Source organism: Schistocerca cancellata, chromosome 6, assembly GCF_023864275.1.
Source record: "Schistocerca cancellata isolate TAMUIC-IGC-003103 chromosome 6, iqSchCanc2.1, whole genome shotgun sequence".
In the NCBI taxonomy this organism is placed as follows: Eukaryota; Metazoa; Arthropoda; class Insecta; order Orthoptera; family Acrididae; genus Schistocerca; species Schistocerca cancellata.
Genome location: NC_064631.1, coordinates 70,591,989 through 70,618,554, shown reverse-complemented (window position 1 = coordinate 70,618,554; position 26,566 = coordinate 70,591,989). Strand labels below are relative to the sequence as shown.

The window sequence follows — 26,566 nt, the reverse complement described above, 5'->3', positions numbered from 1 at the left end:
AGCGGCGCGTTTCGTCACAGGGTTATTTGGTAACCGTGATAGCTTTACGGAGATGTTTAACGAACTCAAGTGGCAGACTCTGCAAGAGAGGCGCTCTGCATCGCGGTGTAGCTTGCTCGCCAGGTTTCGAGAGGGTGCGTTTCTGGATGAGGTATCGAATATATTGCTTCTCCCTACTTATACCTCCCGAGGAGATCACGAATGTAAAATTAGAGAGATTAGAGCGCGCACGGAGGCTTTCAGACAGTCGTTCTTCCCGCGAACCATACGCGACTGGAACAGGAAAGGGAGGTAATGACAGTGGCACGTAAGGTGCCCTCTGCCACACACCATTGGGTGGCTTGCGGAGTATAAATGTAGATGTAGATGTAGATGCTAAAGAGTGATAATGCGCTTGGTGTAAATAGTATGTTCCCCACCCAATTCCATTGACCCCATCCTCCATTCTACCTCCAATTCCTTTTTTGCGTGTTCATCACTTTCACCAGTTATAGTGTTCATATAAGGTAGTATGTGCCAGAACTCACTTGTGTATCGTATTCACCTTGTGCATTACTATACTTTTTATCTATGAATGTAATGTAATAAAAGGCTTATTTGTTCATATGTTCTTTGTGTATTTCAATGTGATTGTCTTTTTCGTGTAGATCTATAGACATACTAGGACATACAATTTTCGGAAAACAATCTCAATGCAGCTATAAATTTTTGTTCATACAGTGTGGCTGTCTGTGGAGTCTTACACTGTCTAAGGATTTCCTCATAAGCCGAAAGCTGGTTCACAACGAACTGTGAAATAAATATTATTGTGGAGCATCAGTAATGAGTATTCCAGTTTTTAATGTGTATTTGCTCCTCCAAGTACCTGCCGATATTTTGTACGAATACTCTCTCAAGAAAAAAAACTAATACAACTTTTTAGAGGTTTTCAATTCACTCACGATTTATTGCTGCAACAGTGCATGTGTAGTTCATGACATGATTACATTTACAGATCAATACAAGCGATGCTGAGGTACCAGGTATCGAACCACGCTGAAACACCTATATTAGTACGTGGTGTACCTCTACGGGCCGCAATGCTGACACTGGCATCCAGTCGATCCTACAGATGTCGAATACTGCTCGGGGATACGTTATGCCACGCTTGATGGACCAGTTCGTGTAGTTCTTAAAGCAGTGTTAGCTGATATGTCGCACGAGATACTTCTTGTCCCATCATATCCCACACCTGCGCTATTGGAGACATATACGGAGATCGTGCTGGCCAGAGACGTCGCTGCGCGTCTTGCAGAGCACGTTGAGTCTCATGGACAGAGTGTGGTAAACCATTATCCTGTTGAAACAACAAATTTCCTTCCTGTTGCGAGAATGGCCAAAGGATGGGTCTAACAACATTCTGCACGTTCTTAGCGTCCCCTCCAGAAACACCAAAGGTGAACGAGAGTTATAGATATCGCACCCCAGACCCTGAGGCCTGGAGTGGGGCCTTCGATGCTGTGGCGTGAGTGAAAGTCGCGCTAGAGGTGTGCGTGCCCGTAGTCCCATTGCTAATAACCGGTTTGCAACAGATCGTGTTGATGCGTCTGGGTTCACGAGCCATCTTTTCTGAACTGTGGTAGCTGTGCGATCTGTCGCTGCTGCACTTACAATACATTAGTCGTCATGGGCCTCTGGAGTGCTTAGATGTCCAGAACCTCGGCTACGGTTGTGAGAATTTTCACGTGACCACTGACACCAGCATCGTTGCAAAACTGACAGAGAGCGTCCAACTTGGAGAGGCAGTTTTTCGAAAGGACCATCACGCCACACTGGAACCCACAATCTGACCCATTTCAGACTAGCTCAGATGTCTGTAGGAAGCCCGAGTGGGTCCCCGTGGCACAGTTGCCAGCTTGCTTCACACGTTTACACCACACTGAGCCTTCTGGTTGAGTGTTTTCCCTGTAAAGGGTAGACAAAGAGTGCGCTCTGGTAGACATATCACAAGGTATCTACACTCCTGGAAATGGAAAAAAGAACACATTGACACCGGTGTGTCAGACCCACCATACTTGCTCCGGACACTGCGAGAGGGCTGTACAAGCAATGATCACACGCACGGCACAGCGGACACACCAGGGACCGCGGTGTTGGCCGTCGAATGGCGCTAGCTGCGCAGCATTTGTGCACCGCCGCCGTCAGTGTCAGCCAGTTTGCCGTGGCATACGGAGCTCCATCGCAGTCTTTAACACTGGTAGCATGCCGCGACAGCGTGGACGTGAACCGTATGTGCAGTTGACGGACTTTGAGCGAGGGCGTATAGTGGGCATGCGGGAGGCCGGGTGGACGTACCGCCGAATTGCTCAACACGTGGGGCGTGAGGTCTCCACAGTACATCGATGTTGTCGCCAGTGGTCGGCGGAAGGTGCACGTGCCCGTCGACCTGGGACCGGACCGCAGCGACGCACGGATGCACGCCAAGACCGTAGGATCCTACGCAGTGCCGTAGGGGACCGCACCGCCACTTCCCAGCAAATTAGGGACACTGTTGCTCCTGGGGTATCGGCGAGGACCATTCGCAACCGTCTCCATGAAGCTGGGCTACGGTCCCGCACACCGTTAGGCCGTCTTCCGCTCACGCCCCAACATCGTGCAGCCCGCCTCCAGTGGTGTCACGACAGGCGTGAATGGAGGGACGAATGGAGACGTGTCGTCTTCAGCGATGAGAGTCGCTTCTGCCTTGGTGCCAATGATGGTCGTATGCGTGTTTGGCGCCGTGCAGGTGAGCGCCACAATCAGGACTGCATACGACCGAGGCACACAGGGCCAACACCCGGCATCATGGTGTGGGGAGCGATCTCCTACACTGGCCGTACACCACTGGTGATCGTCGAGGGGACACTGAATAGTGCACGATACATCCAAACCGTCATCGAACCCATCGTTCTACCATTACTAGACTGGCAAGGGAACTTGCTGTTCCAACAGGACAATGCACGTCCGCATGTATCCCGTGCTACCCAACGTGCTCTAGAAGGTGTAAGTCAACTACCCTGGCCAGCAAGATCTCCGGATCTGTCCCCCATTGAGCATGTTTGAGACTGGATGAAGCGTCGTCTCACGCGGTCTGCACGTCCAGCACGAACGCTGGTCCAACTGAGGCGCCAGGTGGAAATGGCATGGCAAGCCGTTCCACAGGACTACATCCAGTATCTCTACGATCGTCTCCATGGGAGAATAGCAGCCTGCATTGCTGCGAAAGGTGGATATACACTGTACTAGTGCCGACATTGTGCATGCTCTGTTGCCTGTGTCTATGTGCCTGTGGTTCTGTCAGTGTGATCATGTGATGTATCTGACCCCAGGAATGTGTCAATAAAGTTTCCCCTTCCTGGGACAATGAATTCACGGTGTTCTTATTTCAATTTCCAGGAGTGTATATATCATATCACAAGGTATCTATAAATCCAGCATACTTGCGCAGCTGTGAGTTACGTGACGAGCTGGCTGACTGTCGGCAGGTGTTCGGGGCGGACTGCTTCGCCGGCTTCCTGCACCGCTTCCGGGGCACGCCCGTGGTGAGCCTGACGACGAGCGTGATGCTGCCCTGGAGCAACACGCGCATGGCCAACCCGGACCACCCGGCCTACATCCCCAACTACTACCTGCCGTACGGGCCGCGCATGACCTTCACCGAGCGGCTCGTCAACACAATCGCCACGGTCGCCACCAGCGTCGGCTTCGACTATTACTCCGCCAGCCTGGTGGACCGCCTCAACAGGTAGGCGCAGCACCAGTTCTGAGAATTCTCTCACGGCAGACGCTCGCACAGAGGCCGCAAATATCCGAGAACCTGACTGGGAAATTCCAAGGAGTAGTTTCCGTGGTAGAATCTATTGTGTACGATTTCTCGGACATTGAGGTAGCTACACGACTGGCCATTAAAATGGCTACACCACGAAGATGACGAACTACAGACGCTAAATTTAACCGACAAGAAGGTACTGTGATATGCAAATGATTAGCTTATCAGAGCATTCACACAAGGTTGGCGCCGGTGGTGACACCTACAACGTGCTGACGTGAGGAAAGTTTCCAAACGATTTCTCTTACACGAACAGCAGTTGATCGGTGTTGCCTGGTGAAACGTTGTTGTGATGCCTCGTATAAGGAGGAGAAATGCGTACCATCACGTTTCCGACTTTGATAAAGGTCGGATTGTAGCCTATCGCGATTGCGGTTTATCGTATCGCGACGTTGATGATCGCGTTGTTCGCGGTCGAATGACTGTTAGTAGAACATGGAATCGGTGGGTTCGGAAGGGTAATACGCAACGCCGAGCTGGATCCCAACGGCCTCGTATCACTAGCAGTCGAGATGACAGGCATCTTATCCGCACGGCTATAACGGATCGTGCAGCCACGTCTCGATCCCTGAGTCAACAGATGGGGACTTTTGCAAGACAACAACCATCTGCACGAACAGTTCGACAACGTTTACAGCAGCATGGAGTATCAGCTCGGAGGTCATGGCTGCGTTACCCTTGACCCTGATCACAGACAGGAGCGCCTGCGATGGTGCACTCAACGACGAACCTGTATGCACGAATGGCAAAAAGTCAATATTTTGGATGAATCGAGGTTCTGTTTACAGCATCATGATGGTCGCATCCATGATTGGCGATGTCGCGGCGAACGCTTATTGGAGGCGTGTACTCGTCATCGCCATACTGGCGAATTACCCGGCGTGATGGTATGGGGTCCCATTGGTTGCACGTCTCGGTCACCTCTTGTTCGCACTGACGGCACTTTGAACAGTGGACGTTATATTTCACATGTGTTACGACCCGTGGCTCTACCCTTCATACGATCCCTGCGAAACCCTACATTTCAGCAGGCTAATGCACGACCGCATGCTGCAGTTCCTGTACGGGCATTTCTCGATACAGAAAATGTTCGACCGCTGTCCTGGTCAGCACATTCTCCAGATCTCTCGCCAACTGAAAACGTCTGGTCAATAGTGGCAGAGCAACTGGCTCATCACAATACGCCAGTCACTACTCTTGATAAACTGTGTATCATGTTGAAGCTGCATGGGCAGCTGTACCTTTACACATCTATTTGACTCAATGCCCAGGCGTATCAAGGCCGTTATTACGGCCATAGGTGGTTGTTCTGGGTGCTGATTTCTCAGGATCTATGCACCCAAATTGCGTGAAAATGTAATAACATGTCAGTTCTATATTTGTCCAATGAATACCCGTTCATCATTTGCATTTCTTCTTGGAGTAGCAATTTTAATGGCCAGTATTGTACTAATCATACAGTTATATAGAACACTCTGAATAAGTAATACTTTATTAATCACAATAAACTCATCTTTGCTCGCCAAGCTCGGCTGCAGCTGTGAAACTGCAGCTGTGAAACTTGTGGTTCAGAACACACTATATGGGCCACGAACACTGAGTGGCGAACTGATACAAGTTCAGAAAAGACGAAATGTGGCTTCATTACAGTCACTAGAAAAAACAAGTTTGACAGATCTGGTAGCGTTGGGGCGTAGGCACAGTTCACAGGAGACGGAAATCTCTTCACTCTCCCGTGGCTGACACGGGCTGCGTCACGGTGAGTAGGCAGCACAACGACATTATTCCTACAGGAATTTCCCAGAAGTGTAAAATATCCGACCTCGATCAGAACTGCCCTCCTGGCCACTGGCGACGCTATTTCAGGGGGGGGGGGGCTCGGAACTACGGGACGCCCGGCGTCTTCCCACCATCTCATTGGCGCCTCACGACACTGCTTTGCGGTGGTCGACACTTCTTGAGCCGCTCAGGATACGCGACGACACAGCAGAATCTACAGATGTTCATAACCGCCTACATGTGTAACTTCCCTAGAGACTGAGAACAGTAAATGAAATAGAAGCGCATGCAAAAGGAGCTGGTCGGAGTGGCCGAACGGTTCTAGGCGCTACAGTCTGGAACCGCGCGACCGCTACGGCGCAGGTTCGAATCCTGCCTCGGACATGAATGTGTGTGATGTCGTTAGGTTAGTTAGGTTTAAGTAGTTCTAAAATCAAGACACTTTCATAGGATTTGTCAATCTGGAAAAAGCGTTCGACAATATAAAATGGTGCAAGCTGTTCGAGATTCTGAAAAAAGTAGGGGTAAGCTATAGGGAGAGACGGGTCATATACAATATGTACAACAACCAAGAGGGAATAATAAGAGTGGACGATCAAGAACGAAGTGCTCGTATTAAGAAGGGAGTAAGACAAGGCTGTAGCCTTTCGCCCCTACTCTTCAATCTGAACATCGAGGAAGCAATGATGGAAATAAAAGAAAGGTTCAGGAGTGGAATTAAAATGCAAGGTGAAAGGATATCAATGATACGATTCGCTGATGACATTGCTACCCTGAGTGAAAGTGAAGAAGAATTAAATGATCTGCTAAACGGAATCAACAGTCTAATGAGTACACAGTATCTATCGTCTGAGAGTAAATCGGAGAAAGGCGAAGGTAATGAGAAGTAGTAGAAATGAGAACAGCGAGAAACTTAACATCAGGATTGATGGTCACGAAGTCAATGAAGTTAAGGAATTCTGCTACCTAGGCAGTAAAATAACCAATGACGGACGGAGCAAGGAGGACATCAAAAGCAGACTCGCTATGGCAAAAAAGGCATTTCTGGCCAAGAGAAGTCTACTAATATCAAATACCGGCCTTAATTTGAGGAAGAAATTTCTGAGGATGTACGTCTGGAGTACAGCATTGTATGGTAGTGAAACATGGACTGTGGGAAAACCGGAACAGAAAAGAATCGAAGCATTTGAGATGTGGTGCTATAGACGAATGTTGAAAATTAGGTGGACTGATAGGGTAAGGAATGAGGAGGTTCTACGCAGAATCGGAGAGGAAAGGAATTTGTGGAAAACACTGATAAGGAGAAGGGACAGGATGATAGGACATCTGCTAAGACATGAGGGAATGGCTTCCATGGTACTAGAGGGAGCTGTAGAGGGCAAAAACTGTAGAGGAAGACAGAGATTGGAATATGTCAAGCAAATAATTGAGGACGTAGGTTGCAAGTGCTACTCTGAGATGAAGAGGTTAGCACAGGAAAGGAATTCGTGGCGGGCCGCATCAAACCAGTCAGTAGACTGATGACCAAAAAAAAAAAAAGTTCTAGGGGACTGATGACCTCAGATATTAAGTCCCATAGTGCTTCGAACCATCTGAACCATTATTTTTCAAAAGGATTTGAGCGCTATTCCAGGGAATTGTGGTAGGACTCCTCTTGTTTACTACATATAGATCTGTCGTACAATGTGAATATCAATCTGTGACACTTCGCTGATGACGCTGCAGAAGATGGGAAAGTGTCATAGTTGAGTGACTGTAGGAGGACGCAGGATGAACTGCACAGAATTTCTATCTGGTGTAGTGAATGGCAGATTACTCAGAATGTAGAAAAATATAAGTCAATGTAGATGAGTGGGGAAAAGAAACCTGTAATGTTGGGTCAAAGCATTGCTAGTGTCCTGTTTGAGACACTCGGGTCGCTTAAATATCTGGTCGTAACGTTGCAAAGAGATATGAAATGGAATCAGAATGTGAGGATCGTGGCAGGAACGCCAAATTGTCGACTTCGGTTCACTGGGAGAATTTTAAGAAAGTGTGGTTCATCTGTGAAGAAGACCGCATATAGGACGCTCTTGCGAACTATTCTTGAAAACTGCTCGAACGTTTGGGATCCGCACCAGGTCGCATTAAAAGAAGACATCGAAGCAATTCAGAGGATGGGTCCAAGATTTGTTAATGATAAGGTCGATTTACACTCGAGTATTGAGGAAATGCTTCGTGAACCAAAATGGGAAACACCGGAGGAAAGACGATGTTCTTTCGCAAAACACTACTGAGAAAATTTAGAGAACTTGCTTTTGCGACAGAGTGCACTAACGTGCATCTCACTTACGGAGTGCGAAGGTAAAAAAAATCAGAGCCCCTACAGAAGCGTATAAAAAGTTTTTTTTCCATCGCTCCAGTTGCGATTGGAAAAGGGAAGGGGATTACTAGGTGCAGTACAAGGTACTCTCCGCGACGCACCGTAATTCGCCTTGTGGTGTATGTACCTAGATTTGTATGTAGAAGCAATCATACATCACACGTCTTGTCTCGTGAATGGCAAAGAAGAAAATCTTAATGCATGCAAAAAGACAAATAGAGTCTGGCATGGTCTTAACAACGACTACCAGAGTACAGCTGCAGAAGTGGGGCATTGCTGCAACCTCAGAAGGCGGCATCGCTTGATTTTATTCGACTACAATCCTTAGTTTTTATTTACATTCCTGTTACAATGTCGTTTTTTGACATTATACACTACTGGACATTAAAATTGCTACACCAAGAAGAAATGCAGATGATAAACGGGTATTCATTGGACAAATATATTACACTAGAACTGACATGTGATTACATTTTTACGCAATTTGGGTGCATAGATCCTGAGAAATCACTACCCAGAACAACCACCTCTGGCCGTAATAACGACCTTGATACGCCTGGGCATTGAGTCAAACAGAGCTTGGGTGGCGTGTACGGATACAACTGCCCATGCAGCTTCAACACGATACCACAGTTTATCAAGAGTAGTGACTGGCGTATTGTCACGAGCCAGTTGCTCGTCGACCATCGACCAGAAGATTTCAGTTGGTGAGAGATCTGGAGAATGTGCTGGCCAGGGCAGCAGTCGAACATTTTCTGTATCCAGAAAGGCCCCTACAGGACCTGCAACATGCGGTCGTGCATTATCCTGCTGAAATGTAGGGTTTTGCACGGATCGAATGAAGGGTACAGCCACAGGGCGTAACACATCTGAACTGTAACGTCCACTATTCAAAGTGCTGTCAGTGCGAATAAGAGGTGACCGAGACGTGTAACCAATGGCGCCCCATTACCATCGCGCCCGGTGATATGCCAGTATGGCGATGACGAATACACGCTTCCAATGTGCGTACACTGCGATGTCGCCAAAGACGAATGCGACCATCATGATGCTGTAAACAGAACCTGGATTTATCTGAAAAAGTACACCATCGCAGGCGCTGCTGCCTGTGATGCAGCGTCAAGGGTAACCACAGCCATTGTCTCCGAGCTGATACTCCATGCTGCTGCAAACGTCGTCCAACTGTTCGTACAGATGGTTGTTGTCTTGCAAACGTCCCCATCTGTTGACTCAGGGATCGAGACGTGGCTGCACGATCCGTTACAGCCATGCAGATAAGATGCCTGTCATCTCGACTGCTAGTGATTTGAGGCCGTTGGGATCCAACACGGCGATCCGTACTACCCTCCTGAACCCACCGATTCCATATTCTGCTAACAGTCATTGGATCTCGAGCAACGCGAGCAGAAATGTCGCGATACGATAAACCGCAATCGCGATAGGCTACAATCCGACCCATATCAAAGTCGGAAAAGTGATGGTACGCATTTCTTCTTGTCACAAGAGGCATCACAACAATGTTTCACCAGGCAATGCCGGTCAACTGCTGTTTGTGTATGAGAAATCGGTTGGAAACTTTCCTCATGTCAGCACGTTGTAGGTGTCACCGGCGCCAACCTTGTGTGAATGCTCTGAGAAGCTAGTCATTGGCATATGACAGCATCTTCTTCCTGTCGGTTAAATTTCGCGTCTGTAGCACGTCATCTTCGTGGTGTAGCAATTTTAATGGCCAGTAGTGTACATTCCATTTGTAAGATGGCAAAAACTATGCCCCTTACATGAAGTCATTAAAGATCACCTAACTCACGTTGAGTGAACAGTAGGGCTGAACAAAAAATGACTGACAAGGCACAATGCATCTTGTAGAGGGTATAGTATGGACATATTGGAATAATTTATGTCGGGTGATGGTTTTAAAGTAATTCACACGACATGAAAACTTTGTGGAAACGAATCGATTCCCTGGACGCTAGTTTACCCCAGGGAAATATTTAGAGTTGACCGTGTCCGGCTGGGGAACGGCGAAGGGAAGCGACAATAGGCAGCTTAGGGTGGCTCAAGCTCCGAGAAAGCGGTAACGCGGCGCGGCCTCCAGCCGCCTTAAGATGAGTGACAGTGAGTGGGTGCTTGACCCCGACTCAATGCTGGTGTACCGGGAAACAGATGGAGAACTTGTATGCCTGTTGATAAATGTCCGTCATCCCGTTTTCTGTGAAACATGCGACAAAGCCATGCAAAACTACTGTGGAGCGGTCAACAGAGGTCAAAATACGTGTATTCGTGACTAGAGCAACTTCACGCTGAATTCACGGTCCGCAGAGCCTGAAGTAAATCAGTGAAGAGCGACAGCATGAAATACGCTGGCCTCCGATGGGAACGTAGGACCAAGGAATTGGAAGTACTCTCCTGGGAGTCAGAATTCCGGAAAACCTGGTGTTTGTGCAGACGCTAACCTTGATGGGTGGCCTGGGGGGGGAGCTAAATAGAAGAAATTGAGAGAGGAAGGGAAATTTTGTGGGAATTTGTCCACTTCCCAGAGCAGGCATTGGTCGGCGTTGGGAAATGACGCATAATTAATGCGACTTGCACTGCAATTGGCGTAAGTGATTTTGCTGGAGGGGAAACCGAGGCGAAGAGCTGACTGGCAGAAGTCTCAGTAGAGGTCTTCCGTTCCCAACTTGCCTAGAGTGCGGACGTGGCTTTCTTTACTTAGCTTGCCTGAGAAAGAGTGAGCATCTCTGCAGTTTAGGACTTAGCAAATGGAACGATTGAGTTTGGAGATAGAAAGTTTTGGTTCAGCTATGTACTGAGCACGATAGCTAGGAGTGAATAGACAAGCGCAGCCTTGCAGCACCATGAGGTCGGCCGACACCCACACAACGATGCCGCTCCACCACGCTGTATTCGGTGATATTGCGCCCACTCTGGCCACTGATTAATTTGTTGAATCACGTCGGCAAAGCTTCCACAAGGGTTTCATGGGCCGTGTACTGAATTCTTCTCGCACTTCGCATTACGCCTGGGTCAGTCGATAGGAATTACTTTTGAGTTATTGAGCTTTACTCCACGCAAACGCAATTTATTATCTCTGCCTGGTAGGAGAGTCATGTAATGTGATGATTGAAGGTCGTGAGTTAAAATAAATTTGTGATAATCGACTGCATCTGTTTTCAATCAAGTAGTTGAAATCCCAAGTCACTTTCTTAATTAATTATATGTTCAACACTTGCATCTGGTGTTCAATAGCTGCATTTAACATCAATGTGCACCCCTTTTTAATTAAAAGTGATCAATTCTGAATCAATTAATGTCAACACTGCCACCGCTGTTCAATCAGGAGTCGCAGGGCCTTATTACTTTCTTTGCGTTATCTGATATTGTGGTTGTTTTGCACTCTCTGTTGATCTGTTAGTCAATTAGCTGGGGTGCACACGCCAAAACCAGATAAGTGACGGGTGGGGTGTTACACATTCAAATGATCTTGCAGTTTCTTTGCTGTTTTCTGACAGAATGATAATGTCACTGGCAAACCCCAAAGTTTTTATTTTTCTCTCCGAATTTTAATTCCCGAACAAAATCTGTACTTGGTTTACTCTACTGCTTGCTCAGTGTCCAGACTGAATAACATATGGGATAGGACAAAATCTTGTCTCTCCCCGTCTCAATTACTACCTCTCTTTCATAACCTTCTACTATTATAGGAGCAGTTTGCTTTCTGTAATATTTGTGTACAAACTTGTGCTACCAGCAATGGTAAGAATTTCAGAGAGTATTTTCCAGTCAGCGTTGTCAAAATATTTCTCCGAATCTACAAAAACTGTTAATGTAGGTTCACGTATGTTTAATTATGTCCTAAAATACGTCGTCGGAGTAGACATGGAAATCACCGCTTCAGTTGCAAGTCTTTTATTGCTAACTTCACGACCAGGTTTAGGCTAGCAAATATCCTTCATCTGGTGCAATTACTGAAAGCAAACATGAAAAATACACTAAAAAATAATCTTTGCATACTCTTGTATTCGTAAAATAAAACGAATGAGAACCACCATTCATGAAACTCCAACAGCGGTCGGGCTAGATACAATGAAAAGTGAGAAAGGAATATATCGCAATGCCATGGCGATAGCTAAAAGTACAGGTGCATAGGTGAAGAGACGTAGTATAAAATACGAACAAGAACACTCACGTTGTATGCGGCGACACCGAAGTTTCGTGAGATTGAATGGTTGGTTCAAATGGCTCTGAGCACCATGGGACTCAACATCTTAGGTCAAAAGTCCCCTAGAACTTAGAACTACTTAAACCTAACTAACCTAAGGACATCACACACACCCATGCCCGAGGCAGGATTCGAACCTGCGACCGTAGCAGTCCCGCGGTTCCTAAGATTGAATAGAGTGGAGGGTACGGAGTAGGGACGAAGTTAGGAAGGAATATTCAGCTTAACATCCCGTCGACATCGATGTCACGAGAGACGCAGCATAAGCTCGGATTGTGTCAAGGATGGGGAAGGAAATCGGCCGTGCCCTTTCAGAGGAACCATTAGGAACACGGAATGGCGCACACGAAAGAGGAAGCTAAGTTGGTAAACTTTGGTATCACGATACTGTGGCCATCTGTTAGGACGGAAGTGAATGGGATGAGACCGTCAACCCCACCGTTAACACTGAAACCGGCAGTTTTAAATGCAGAATAGGGGAGAAAATACTGTAAAGTAACGTAAACATCGCGAAAGGCGTATAATAAGACGATTTTTAAAAGATTAATAAATCATTAAAACGAGGAAACAAAACGAACAGGTGATAAAAACTACCAAATAAAAATCTAGTAGCTTAAAGAGACCTGGAAAGAACAAAACATAAACGAACAATAAAACTCTTCCCATAAGTGATAGACTCATGCTATCCAATGGATACAAATTTAGGAGGGTTCAAGTAGTATGTCATCAGAAGTTAATGCAACAATTAAAACTATTAAAGTGTGCAGAATTCTATTGAAAGCAGAATTCTTCAAACTGTCGAAAATTAAAAGTAACTGAAAGATAAGTTTTTGCCTTTTCACTTTGAATGAATAAACCTCATTAAATCAGATCGCACTAATCAGTAATTTTCCTTTCTTGAAGCAGCGTCCGATTTCACCCTTTCATCTTTCTAGTTTCTGATAAGTATGCGTTGCACTACTTTCAACAGTGTTATTAACTTCTCACTATGGGATATTTCTGGGACACTTCCAAACTTCTCTGCGTAATTCGTGTTAGTACTTTCGAACCTCGACTTAGTAATCTGTTGGTTCGATAATATTCGCACACGCCGTCCCTGCGTTCTTTTGAACAGAGATGATTACATTCTTCATTAATTCGGAGTTATTTCGCCTGCCCTAATATATCGAGCTGTTCAGTTTTGTCATAGTATCCTCCCACAAGAGGTTAATAATTCTGAGGAATTCCTTTCTATGTGGATTATTTTTACCTAAGTCTATCAACATTCTGTAAAATTCTTTTTGTAGTATCACACCTCTCATCTTGTCTACATCTAATTCCTTTTCACTCTCATAATAACATCTTCAAGTTTATTTCCTTTATACGGAACTTCTAATCTTCCAACGTGCGAAATTCATTGCTCGATGATATCTTTGTATGTTATTTGGGCTTGCACTCCATTCTGAAGTGTCTCTTCATAATCTGACTTTATCGGTCGGTTACTGCAGTCGGAATGTGATGTAAACAAACAATTTGACGTATATATGGAGAAACAACTGAAAAACGGAGTACCCCAGTGCTAACAGATAAAACCGAATAAAAATAGTTTTAGAACAGCGTGTGCGAGAGATCTATTTAACATGCATACAGTGGCTGTGCGAATACATTGTGAATTGTAGATAATCTTCCAATCTGCTGCGGTTTGATCACTTCTTTGAATCTCCGCATCTACAATTCGCTGACAAATAAGAGAAGAACGTACAACGACATCTCTACTCTGTTAAGTGTTGCATGCTTTACTATTCATGGTTTCACGAAAAGTTAAGTTTTTTGAGAAATAATACCTTACTTAATTAAGACATCTGTCAATCTAGTGCTCATAATTCTGTGTTGGACTGAACTGTTTCTGCAACAACTCGTGCTTCTCTTGTTAACCTTCATACATCTATTTAGAAATTCTGAATCATATTAATGCCAGTATAAAGTTCACTATGGGAAAAGAGAAAGGACGTCAGATTTCATTTTTGGATGCACAGGTATTTAGAAAACATGGCAAAAGTTAAGCGGACAAAGTTGACAGAAAGTCCACTCACACTGACCTCCACAAAAATTCCAACTAGCATTCCAAGCAGGAAAAAGAAGTGACTGAAATACTGGTGGGCATGTCTGAAAGAATCTGTGAGCTGCAGAACTAGGAGAAAGAGCACTATCATTTAAGTATAACTTTCAGAAGGAATCCCTACTCTGACACAGAGCGAAATAGGGCAGCATAATCTAGCGAAAAAGAAGCATCTGTTCGTAAAGTTTTCCTCGTGTTCGTGAAAACAGTTACAGATCGCATCCGCAGGGTGCTTGGAAGGCACGGCGTAAGTGTTTAAACCTAACAATAAATTAGTATGAATATCTAAACACTTCAAAGGACCAACGCATGTCTCTTGCCAGAGCAGGAATATTCAAAATACGTTGCACATGTGGTCAAGTGTACACGTCATATATTGGGAAAATGAAACCACCAAATACGTGTCTTTGATACTGTGGTTTTATCGAAGTCAAATCGTTACTATGCTCAGATGTAGAGAGAGACCATAAAAATTCAAAAGAACAAAAACAACTTTAACAGAAGAAAGAAGGATTGAAATTACACAAGCTGTGCACCCTGGTCGTAAATACAGAAACCAGCATCATCTCTTCCGCACTATACGCTCCATAAAAGAAGTCGATGTGACTGCTCGATCTTAAGGGCCCCAGAGCGACCGACACCGGTCGTAGACGAACCACTAGCTCTGATCCGGCCACACAGGAACGATTTACCGAGCAATTTCAATCGGAATTTCGAACGAAATGTGTCGTAAAGCTGGAAAATGAGCTATCTTAAACAGCGGTCACAGTTGTTCTCCGCGCATCAACTAATGCATGAAAAAAAAAAAATAAATAAATAAAAAACGGGACTCAAATTTATGAATCTTGTATCAAAATACTTTTCTTGGCTACTGTCGGCTATGTCGCAGAATACATTTCACCTTTCATTGTCACCAGGTCTGTTGTGCAAACTTTTCCAGCATGTATGTCCCGTATAAGTTTTAAAGTCCTTATTTCCTATTTCATTTATTACACAGTAGCTTTGCAATCTCGATGTTTCTCAGGAAGGGTCACCAATAGCAGCACCGCTGTTTTCCGTAACCGTTGTTAAAGCGTATGAGGGAGAGTTAGGCTATACAAAAAGCAAAGGGACTTTACGACTATGCATTAAGAATAAACATTTAAACCGAGCGGGGTGGCGCAGTGGTTAGTCACTGGACTCGCATTCGGGAGGACGACGGTTCAATCCCGGGTCCGGCCATCCTGATTTAGGTTTTCCGTGATTTCCCTAAATCGCTCCAGGCAAATGCCGGGATGGTTCCTCTGAAAGGGCACGGCCGACTTCCTTCCCAATCCGTCCCTAATCCGATGAGACCGATGACCACGCTGTCTGGTCTCCTTCCCCAAACCAACCAACCAATAAACATTTAAATTAAAATGTCGACTTAATATTACCTCATTCAGTTGGCACTTATTAACTGCAATAACGCGTCGTTTCATAAGTAAGGCCACATCATGAGATCTGCTTTTTTCAAACCAAAAACTACAAAATGCTGCTCACTGCAAAATCTATGGGTCCTGTGCTATACTAGGCTCTTTGGGTGCCTCAAAGGCCCATTTTTCGCGCAGAATTTTTCGTTTCAAGGCTTCCCAGTTTGCTTCCCGACTTGGCAAGTGACTTTGCATCGCATGAATGTTTTTAGATTTCTATTCCTTTCTAATAGTAATTAGAACTGTTGAATCCTGCCTAGTTGTCGACTATGAGGTATCTAGGAAACCTGCTTCCTCGGATCGCTAGACAACAATTCAAACAAATCATATTAATGAATTTTATTACAAAAGGGAATGATTAAAATAATTATCTTTGCGCTAAACAGGTGGGTCGAAAGCAAAGGGCAAAAGGCAAATAAACAATGTTCTTCAGTATATACACTACTGGCCATTAAAATTGCTACACCACGAAGATGACGTGCTACAGACGCGAAATTTAACCGACGGGAAGAAGATACTGTGATATGCAAATGATTAACTTATCAGAGCATTCACACAAGGTTGGCGCCAGTGACGACACCTACAATGTGCTGACGTGAGGAATGTTTCCAACCGATTTCTCATACACAAACAGCAGTTCACCGGCGTTGAATGGTAAAACGTGATGCCTCGTCTAAGGAGCAGAATGCGTACCATCACGTTTCCGACTTTGATAAACGTCGGATTGTAGCCTATCGCCATAGCAGTTTAACGTATCGCACATTGATGAAAGCGTTGGTCGAGATCCAACGACTCTTAGCAGAATATGGAATCGGTGGCTTCAGGAGGGTAATACGGAACGCCGTGTTGGATCCCAACGGCCTCGTATCACTAGCAGTCGAGATGACAGGCATCTTATCCGCATGACTGTAACGGATCGTGCAGCCACGTCTCTATCCCTGAGTCAACAGATAGGGGCGTTTGCAAGACAACAACCATCTGCACGAACAGTTCGACGACGTTTGCAGCAGCATGGACTATCAGCTCGGAGACCGTGGCTGCGGTTACCCTTGACGCTGCATCACAGACAGGAGCGCCTGCGATGGTGTACTCAACGACGAATCTGGGTGCATGAATGGCAAAACGTCATTTTTTCGGATGAATCCAGGTTCTGTTTACAGCATCATGATCGTCGCATCCGGGTTTGGCGACATCGCGGTGAACGCACATTGGAAGCGTGTATTCGTCATCGCCATACTGGCGTATCACCCCGCGTGATGGCATGGGGTGCCATTGGTTACACATCTCGGTCACCTCTTGTTCGCATTGACGGCACTTTGAACAGTTTATTTTACATTTCAGATGTGTTATGAACAGTGGCTCTACCCTTCATTCGATCCCTGCGGAACCCTACATTTTAGCAGGATAATCTACGACAGCATGTTGCATGTCCTGTACGGGCCTTTCTGCATACAGAAAATGTTCGACTGCTGCCCTGGCCAGCACATTCTCCAGATCTGTCACTAACTGAAAACGTCTGGTGAATGGTGGCCGAGCAACTGGCTCTTCACAATACGCCAGTCACTACTCCTGATGAACTGTTGTATCGTGTTGAAGCTGCATGGGCAGCTGTACCTGTACACACCATCCAAGCTCTATTTGACTCAATGATCAGGCGTATAAAGCCCGTTATTACGGCCAGAGGTGGTTGTTCTGGGTACTGATTTCTCAGGATCTATGCACCCAAATTGCGTGAAAATGTAATCACATGTCAGTTCTAGTATAGTATACTTCTCCAATGAATACCCGTTTATCATCTGCATTTCTTCTTGGTGTAGAAATTTTAATGGCCAGTAGTGTACAATTCCTAAGTCTCTGGTCTTGAAGTGCCTAATCTTGATGCTGCTACAGAACTGGGCCGCGAATAGTCGGCACGGCGCTTATGTCCTCTGCGTATAGAAGCCGCTTCCGTCGCGTTGTCTTCCTGGAGAGGGTTCGGTCAGTGTGCAATTGGCTGACGTCTTCTCCACAGCCCTCTACGCTCTATCATTTTCGACTGGCGTGCCGGCGCTTGATTTTACGCCATAACAAGTACTTCGACTTCAAGTTCACTTTATTGAGAGATTCGTGCTCCCTGAATAGCTATACATTCTAACGTCTAATTCACGAGGACGTAGAGTAAGGAAACAAAAGTACACGATCAGCGTTATTAAACAGAGAAAAGAGTCGCAGGAAGCAGTCGCATTGCGACACGTGGTACGAGATTCATCAGGTGGCCTGGAAATTGCGAGTGATCAGCGATCGACCACTGCAGTTTGCGGTTTCCCCGAACACGTGCAGTAAGTGGACAGATCGCGTGACCTGGTGAAGGACAGCTGTGGCGCTTCGCTTATGTGTGCGTCCCGCAGGAATGGTCTCATAACGTCTCAATCTGATGTGTGGATACGAATAAGAGCCGGCCGCGGTGGTCTAGCGGTTCTAGGCGCTCAGTCAGGAACCGCGCGACTGCTACGGTCGCAGGTTCGAATCCTGCCTCGGGCATGGATGTGTTTGATGTCCTTAGGTTAGTTAGATTTAAGTAGTTCTAAGTTGTAGGGGACTTATGGACACAGATGTTGAGTCCCATAGTGCTCAGAGCCATTTGAACCATTTGATACGAATAAACAATTCACCTTGTTTGCGTCTTAAATTGTCGTGTGAATCGTTATAACCTCTGATGATATCCACAGAATAAGTACGCGAATCTTTAAACACAGGAACACGCCTTAGATGGTGGCCTAGTCCAAAGCAACAAAAATCAAGAGAATTCCGCCCGTGAAAACCTCTATGATGAACAAAGTAAGAGCATATGGACTATCAGACCAATTGTGTGATTGGATTGAGGAGTTCCTAGATAACAGGACGCAGTATGTCATTCTCAATGGAGAGAAGTCTTCCGAAGTAAGAGTGATTTCAGGTGTGCCGCAGGGGAGTGTCATAGGACCGTTGCTATTCACAATATGCATAAATGACCTGGTGGATGACATCGGTAGTTTACTGAGGCTCTTTGCAGATGATGCTGTGGTGTATCGAGAGGTTGTAGCAATGGAAAATTGTACTGAAATGCAGGAGGATCTGCAGCGAATTGACGCATGGTGCAGGGAATGGCAATTGAATCTCAATGTAGACAAGTGTAATGTGCTGCGAATACACAGAAAGATAGATCCTTTATCATTTAGCTACAGAATAGCAGGTCAGCAACTGGAAGCAGTTAATACCATAAATTATCTGGGAGTACGCATTAGGAGTGATTTAAATGGAATAATCATATAATGTTGATCGTCGGTAAAGCAGATGCCAGACTGAGAATCATTGGAAGAATCCTAAGGAAATGCAATCCGAAAACAAAGGAAGTAGGTTACAGTACACTTGTTCGCCCACTGCTTGAATATTGCTCGCCAGTGCGGGATCCGCACCAGGTAGGGTTGATAGAAGAGAGAGACAAGATCCAACGGAGAGCAGCGCGTTTCGTTACAGGATCATTTAGTAATCGCGAAAGCGTTACGGAGATGGTAGATAAACTCCAGTGGAAGACTCTGCAGGAGAGACGCTCAATAGCTCGGTACGGGCTTTTGTTAAAGTTTCGAGAACATACCTTCACCGAGGAGTCAAGCGGTATATTGCTCCCTCCTACGTATATCTCGCGAAGAGACCATGAGGATAAAATCAGAGAGATTAGAGCCCACACAGAGGCATACCGACAGTCTTTCTTTCCACGAACAATAAGAGACTGGAATAGAAGGGAGAACCGATAGAGGTACTCAAGGTACCCTCCGCCACACACCGTCAGGTGGCTTGCGGAGTATGGATGTAGATGTAGATGTAGATGATCATTTCGATTCGGTTTCAGTCGTTCGAGCTACGGTACTTCCCCTCTGACAGCGTACACCTTTCCTTTGATCGTGGAGGGGGAGAGGGCAAGGGGATTGGGAGTTCACTGTTCGTCAGTCTGTTTTCATGCGCTTCACCACGACTTTCTCTTCCGTTCCAACCTCTTCGTAGCAGCGCTTACATCCTACGTCCTCGATTACTTGTTGGATGTTTTCCAATCTCTATGTACCCTTGCAGTTTTTCCTCTGTACAGCCCTCTCCAGTGCCATCGAAGTCATTCCTTGATGTCTTGTCCTGTCATCTCGTCCCTCCTTATCAGTGTTTTCCACATTCTGTAAAGAATCTGCTCATTTTTTTATATGTGCGCATCTAATTTTCAACAGTCTTCTATACCCCCCCCCCTTCAATTGCTTCGATTCTCTTCTCTGCTGGTTTTCCCAAAATGGATGCTTCACTTTCATACAATACTGCTGTCCATGCACACATTCTCGTAAATTTATTTCGCAAATTAAAGATTATGTTTTGGCCAGGAATGCTCTCTCTGAACTGTGCTAGTCTACTTCCTACGTTCTCCTTCCTCCGTGGTTTATTTTGCTTCTACAGTAGCAGAATTCGTTCATCTACTTCGTGGCCTCCAGTTCTGATGGTAAGTTTATCACTAATCTCATTTCCGCTGATCCTCATTTCTTTCGTCTTTTATACGAATTCGTGGTGTCTGTTCCTTCGGACAAGTTTTTCTCTCTACAGCCCTCTCAAGTGCCATGGAAGTCACTCCACTTCGTATAACTGGTTCACCTCGATGGACAATGAATCCACAACCTCCAGCGCCGATGCACGTCGACGTTCTACATCCGGCGGGAATCAAAAATTAGAGAGAACGAAGAAAATGGACGAGGACTGCTGTCGGATGGGGTACAGTGGGAATCAGCCGGAGAATATGCCGAGATAGCCCGCACATTTGCGCCTTGCTTAACGCAACTGCCTAGTAAGCACGACTTCCTGGGTTCGAATCCCGGTCTGGCACACATTTTCACTCGTCACCGATGATTTCACAGCTGATATTGTTAGTTCCTTCGCGTTCCTTTGCTTTCTGCCCACGTCCAACTTTCTTCGACTTTCTCTTATAAATATTCTGTGATCAGGAGACTGTTCGTTCCATTCATTATGTCCTGTACCTCGTTTTCACTGAGCATAGCCTAGCGATCACGTTATCTAATCAATGAAATTTTTTCATCCTGAATTTTAATCCCATCCTTGAACATTTTTTTTATGTTTGTTATTGCGTCTTTGATGTACAGGCTGAACAGTATGACCCAGAAACTGCATCTCTGTGCTACGCCCTCTTTTACTCCAAGCATGTCGTTCTTGGTCTTTCAACTGCTTAGTTCCCTTTTGGTTCTAGTCCATATTGAAATTTTCCGTCTTTCGCTATATGTTACATCCCGGGGATTCCGATCATTTTGCTCCATTTTACACTGTCGAACGCTTTTTCTAGGTCGAGAGATCCGATGACAGTGTCTTTATTTAGGTTCTCCTTCCGTTATCAAGAGCAACGTCAGGATTGCTTCTCTGTTGCCATTATCGTTTCTAAAGGCAGATCGATCGTCACTATGAAGTCGCCGAACTGCACACTACGGACGTTTTGCGATACCATACGTCATCCAACTGAAATGGTTTGTGGAAACCTAAACAGAGAGATAGGGGGAGATATCAGAACTGTGAAGTCTCCTGAGACTGACCAGGGAGCCACTATACACGACTACACGTACGCAAGAGTATATATAGTAGTACCCAATTCACTATCGAGTGCTTGGCGGAGGGTACCGGCCAGCGCTGTGGACATGTTTGTACGTACTTTGAAATTTCATCGGGAGAAGTGGAACGTAATTAGAAACTTGGGTGTCGTGTCGCTGGGCGTCGACTTCTTTGCTCATCTGTAAACATTGCGAGCTGGCCCGCGCGGTGGCGCGGCGCTGCTGCGACGTGTTGCGAATCTCGGAGCAGTAGCCTGCCTGCATAGGGAAACGGTTATCTCCGCGATGACTCCAGCGCTGCTGCATGTAGTGGAGTTTTCTGCCACTGCCCTGTACTGTCATTGGTTTTTGAATCGCAGCGATGCCACTGGTCTTCACCAATCGCGCCAACAGTATAAGCTAGGTGGCTCCGTGGAAGTTCTTGTATGTCATGCATCCCACGCAACCCCCTGCTCCAGCCGAACTTCACCCAAAGTTATATCGCACCAGTTAATTGAATCTATACCCGCCCTCTGAAGCCTAGAATAACTTCCACGGCACACCCTGCGAAACGTGAGCAGGTAAGGCCCACTGTGGCTTCCCTCTCATATGAACGCACGCCTTTATGAACGCACTCTTCATATCGTTGACCTCTCCAACACGCTTTAAGAGGAGCGTATCTGCGTGTTGTTGTGAAAAAAATTTTGCTGTTTTATCAAAAGCAGAGGGTCTCTGGAAAAATTATTTCAGGCAAATAACTTTTAATGGTTTTCAATTATGACGTGTGGCATTTTCACATTCGAGCAGCTGTTTCTCAGCGACATACTAAACATCCTACTCTGGTTTCATGTAGTGAATAACGTTCAATTCAGTGACTGAATGTCACATTTTCGATTCTTCACATGTATCTCTGGATTTACAATGTGAATTACTTTCAACTGAGAACACAAATAAAGCAACCAGTGCAGCTAGGCCCTACATGGGATTCCATTGTTGTTGTTCTTGTTGTGGTCTTGAGTCCTGAAACTGGTTTGATGCAGCTCTCCATGCTACTCTATCCTGTGCAAGCTTCTTCATCTCCCAGTACTTACTGCAGCCTACTTCCTTCTGAATCTGCTTAGCGTATTCATCTCTTGGTCTCCCTCTACGATTATTACCCTCCACACTGCCCTCCAATGCTAAATTTGTGATCCCTTGATGCCTCAGAACATGTCCTACCAACCGGTCCCTTCTTCTTCTCAAGTTGTGCCAAAAACTCCTCTTCTCCCCAATTCTATTCAATACCTCCTCATGTGATCTACCCATCTAATCTTCAGCATTCTTCTGTAGCACCACATTTCGAAAGCTTCTATTCTCTTCTTGTCTAAGCTATTTATCGTCCATGTTTCACTTCCATACATGGCTACACTCCATACAAATACTTTCAGAAATGGCTTCCTGACACTTAAATCTATACTCGATGTTAACAAATTTCTCTTCCTCAGAAACGCTTTCCTTGCCATTGCCAATCTACATTTTATATTCTCTCTACTTCGACCATCATCAGTTATTTTGCTTCCCAAACAGCAAAACTCCCTTACTACTTTAAGGGTCTCATTTCCGCCGGCCGCGGTGGTCTCGCGGTTCTAGGCGCTCAGTCCGGAACCGCGCGACTGCTACGGTCGCAGGTTCGAATCCTACCTCGGGCATGGATGTGTGTGATGTCCTTAGGTTAGTTAGGTTTAAGTAGTTCTAAGTTCTAGGGGACTGATGACCTAAGATGTTAAGTACTATAGTGCTCAGAGCCATTTGAACCATTTTTTTGTCTCATTTCCTAATGTAATTACCTCAGCATCACCCGACTTAATTCGACTATATTCCATTATCCTCGTTTTGCTTTTGTTGATGTTCATCTTATATCCTCCTTTCAAGACACTATCCATTCCGTTCAACTGCTCCTCTAAATCCTTTGCTGACAGAATTACAATGTCATCGGCGAACCTCAAAGTTTTTATTTCTTCACCATGGATTTTAATACCTACTCCGAATTTTTCTTTTGTTTCCTTTACTGCTTGCTCAATATACGGATCGAATAACATTGGGGAGAGGCCACAACCCTGTCTCACTCCCATCCCAACCACTGCTTCCCTTTCTTGCCCCTCGACTCTTATAACTGCCATCTTATTTCTGTACAAATTGTAAATAGCCCTTTCGCTCCCTGTATTTTACCCCTGCCACCTTTAGTATTTGAAAGAGAGTATTCCAGTCAACATTGTCAAAAGATTACTCTAAGTCTACAAATGCTAGAAACGTAGCTTTGCCTTCCCTTAATCTTTCTTCTAAGGTAAGTCGTAAGGTCAGTATTGCCTCACGTGTTCCAACATTTCTACGGAATCCAAACTGATCTTCCCCGCGGTCGGCTTCTACCAGTTTTTCCATTCGTCTGTAAACAATTCACGCTAGTATTTTGCAGCTGTGACGTATTAAACTGATAGTTCGGTAATTTTCACATCTGTCAACACCTGATTTCCTTGGGATTGGAATTATTATATTCTGAGGGTATTTCGCCTGTCTCATACGTCTTGCTCACCAGATGGTAGAGTTTTGTCAGTAATGGCTCTCCCAAGGCCGTCTGTAGATTCCATACAGAGCATCATTTGGAATGTAGTTATGCCCTACATCGGAAATTACCCTAAAGTCTCTATTCTTCCTAAAGATTCTGCACACAGCGTGATTTTCGATAATGGGGACAAAGTGCAGTAAACGCTCCCTGCGAGAACAAGGAGAGGAAACGATCATGTGGTCATATGACCCGAAATGCGGCCCAGGGGAGGTGGATATAAAGATCTTCATCAGTGATCCAAACGTCAGGACTACCAGATGGCCCGCCTGTGTGGTGTAAGCCAGGCGACCGTGTGGAACATTCTCCACAACAAAGCCTCTGCGCGTATTCCTTTAGAAAGCGTACTGGCCTTATTACTCACCGCCACTGCGACGGTTTCTTCGCTGGTTCGTTGGACAGGCCATCACGTTGGTGGGATTTCGTTCATCCGTCCTAATCGCAGATGAGGCAGCCTTTACGAGGGTCGGTATCGTGAACCTTCACAACACCCACCCGTGGCCTACGGAGAATCCCCACGGTATGGTGGCAGCGATGCATCACCACCGGTTCATCCTCTGTGCGTGGGAGGGGAATACCAGCGACCACATCGCGGCACCAGTCATCTTTCCACAACGTCTCACAAGCGAGGCATATCTGCACTTGGTGCGGCTGACCCTGATTCCACTGCTGGAAGCCGGTCCGCAGCTCGTGGTCGTGCGGTAGCGTTCTCGCTTCCCACGCCCGGCTTCCCGGGTTCGATTCCCGACGGGGTCATGGATTTTCTCTGCCTCGTGATGACTGGGTGTTGTGTGATGCCCTTAGGTTAGTTAGGTTTAAGTAGTTCTAAGTTCTAGGGGACTGATGACCATAGATGTTAAGTCCCATAGTGCTCAGAGCCATTTTTTTTTTTTTTTTTTGCTGGAAGACGTGCCTTTGCAGGTACATAGGGTGACGTGGTTACAAAATGACGGTGCTCCAACTCACTGCCCTCTTGATTGTGAAGTTAAAATACCAGTACAAGTAGAAAAGTCCCACTTTCTTCGTGTTTCCTATGTGTGCTTTCAGTCATTGAAACCCGCATTCTCAAATACCTATTATATCCACCTTCAGGTGGGTATACGTACATCCCTTGGAACGCATTTCCGGCCGTATGACCATGTAATCTCTTCTGATCCTTTCCTCTCAAAGACCTTTTCCTGCAGTCTGTCCGCATAAAACAAACTCACCCTTTATATTGGTGTGTTGACTACAACTCTGTTTTCAACGTCGACCATCATATTTTTCACTGAGTATGAAAACGGGATTTTGGTTATAAGGCCTGGTTACGAATTGAAGCACGTGCATATAAATACACGGAGGCCATCAGACGGAAAGGAAGAAGGCAAACTAAGCAGAAAAAGAAGAAGGCGGCAAAGAAAAACTGTGAATAGGGTATATTTTACAGGGTAAGTTTAAACCTAATTTGAAGTTCTGTATATTATTCGGTAGATACATTTTTGCCGTTTACATAGTTGTCAGTCTAAGGTACCACTTCCCAAAATCTACCCTTCAGACTTGAATTAAACTTTGATGTTAGCTTCAGGTTGCTGCTACCTATCTGCGTATCATCCCCCGATCGAGGTTCGTAATCTTTTTGACTAGTGACATTTAAAGTTGAAAAAACGTAACTCGTAAACAGTCGCTTCTAAAATCATAAATTAGAAGTACTTGAAGCATAATAATTCTGTTTAATTGTATTGATTCTAGATATTTTTCATCCTTTGCCTGTTAATATTTTTTCAGAGTGGATAAATACACACAAAATTCGGCTGAAAATTTGTAAAACTGTTTATATGAAAGTCAATATTAAATGTTTCAGGATAATTACATTCAGTTCCCCAGTAAACGAACTCTTACCTAACGAGACGTTTTATGTTTATCAGGCGATATTTCGGCAAGGGGATTCCCAGGACGGCGGATCTGGTGACGAACACGAACCTGATGCTGGTGAACAGCCACTTCAGCATCAACCACGCGCGGCCCTTCGTCCCCAACGTAGTGGAAGTCGGCGGAATGCACATCCCCAGCAATCCTAAGAAACTGCCCGATGTAAGTATGTGCTCAGAGGTCTGTTGCCAGATAACGCTATCCCTTTTTCTTACTTATGCTGCTAATGAGATTGTTTCCTCTAAGTTAAGGAAACAACTTCAAGGCATAAAGTAATTTGTGTTTTTGAGACACCTAAGCAAAAAAAGGTAGTCACCTAAGATCGCATTTTTTTTTTTTTTTGGTAAGCTAGAGCTACTACAGACAAGAGTTGAAAGTGGTTTTGCGGATAGACGGAAAAGAAAAAAACAGACCAGTAAAAAACTGGTCTGAAGCGCTTTTGGTAAACTAAGTGCGATTTTCAAAAGTAAGCTAAGCTACCGGTGTACCCGACAAGGAAACTTAACAACCACTGTTTTGATTTGTGTCAGCGTGACACGAACTTCCAGTGTGACGTCTGTAGAATCACTTGAAAAACATGCAGGATCAACGTGAATACGTGTAGCTGAAAAACGTAATACTGGAAGAAGTAATACATGGTGTGTGCCAGAGCCGGCCGCAGTGGCCGAGCGGTTCTAGGCGCTTCAGTCTGGAAACGCGCGACCGCTACGGTCGCAGGTTC

At 45.4% G+C, this 26,566-nt stretch overlaps 1 protein-coding gene across 1 annotated transcript in view; it reads left to right on the top strand.

Annotated features, from left to right (window-relative positions):
- Positions 1 to 26,566, top strand: part of LOC126191089 (UDP-glucosyltransferase 2-like) — a 67,765-nt gene that overhangs the window by 26,076 nt on the left and 15,123 nt on the right. Inside the window, exons 3-4 of the mRNA XM_049931815.1 lie at positions 3,504 to 3,763; positions 25,842 to 26,007. Coding sequence (XP_049787772.1) covers positions 3,504 to 3,763; positions 25,842 to 26,007 — 426 coding nt within the window. The remainder of the gene's footprint in view (positions 1 to 3,503; positions 3,764 to 25,841; positions 26,008 to 26,566) is intronic.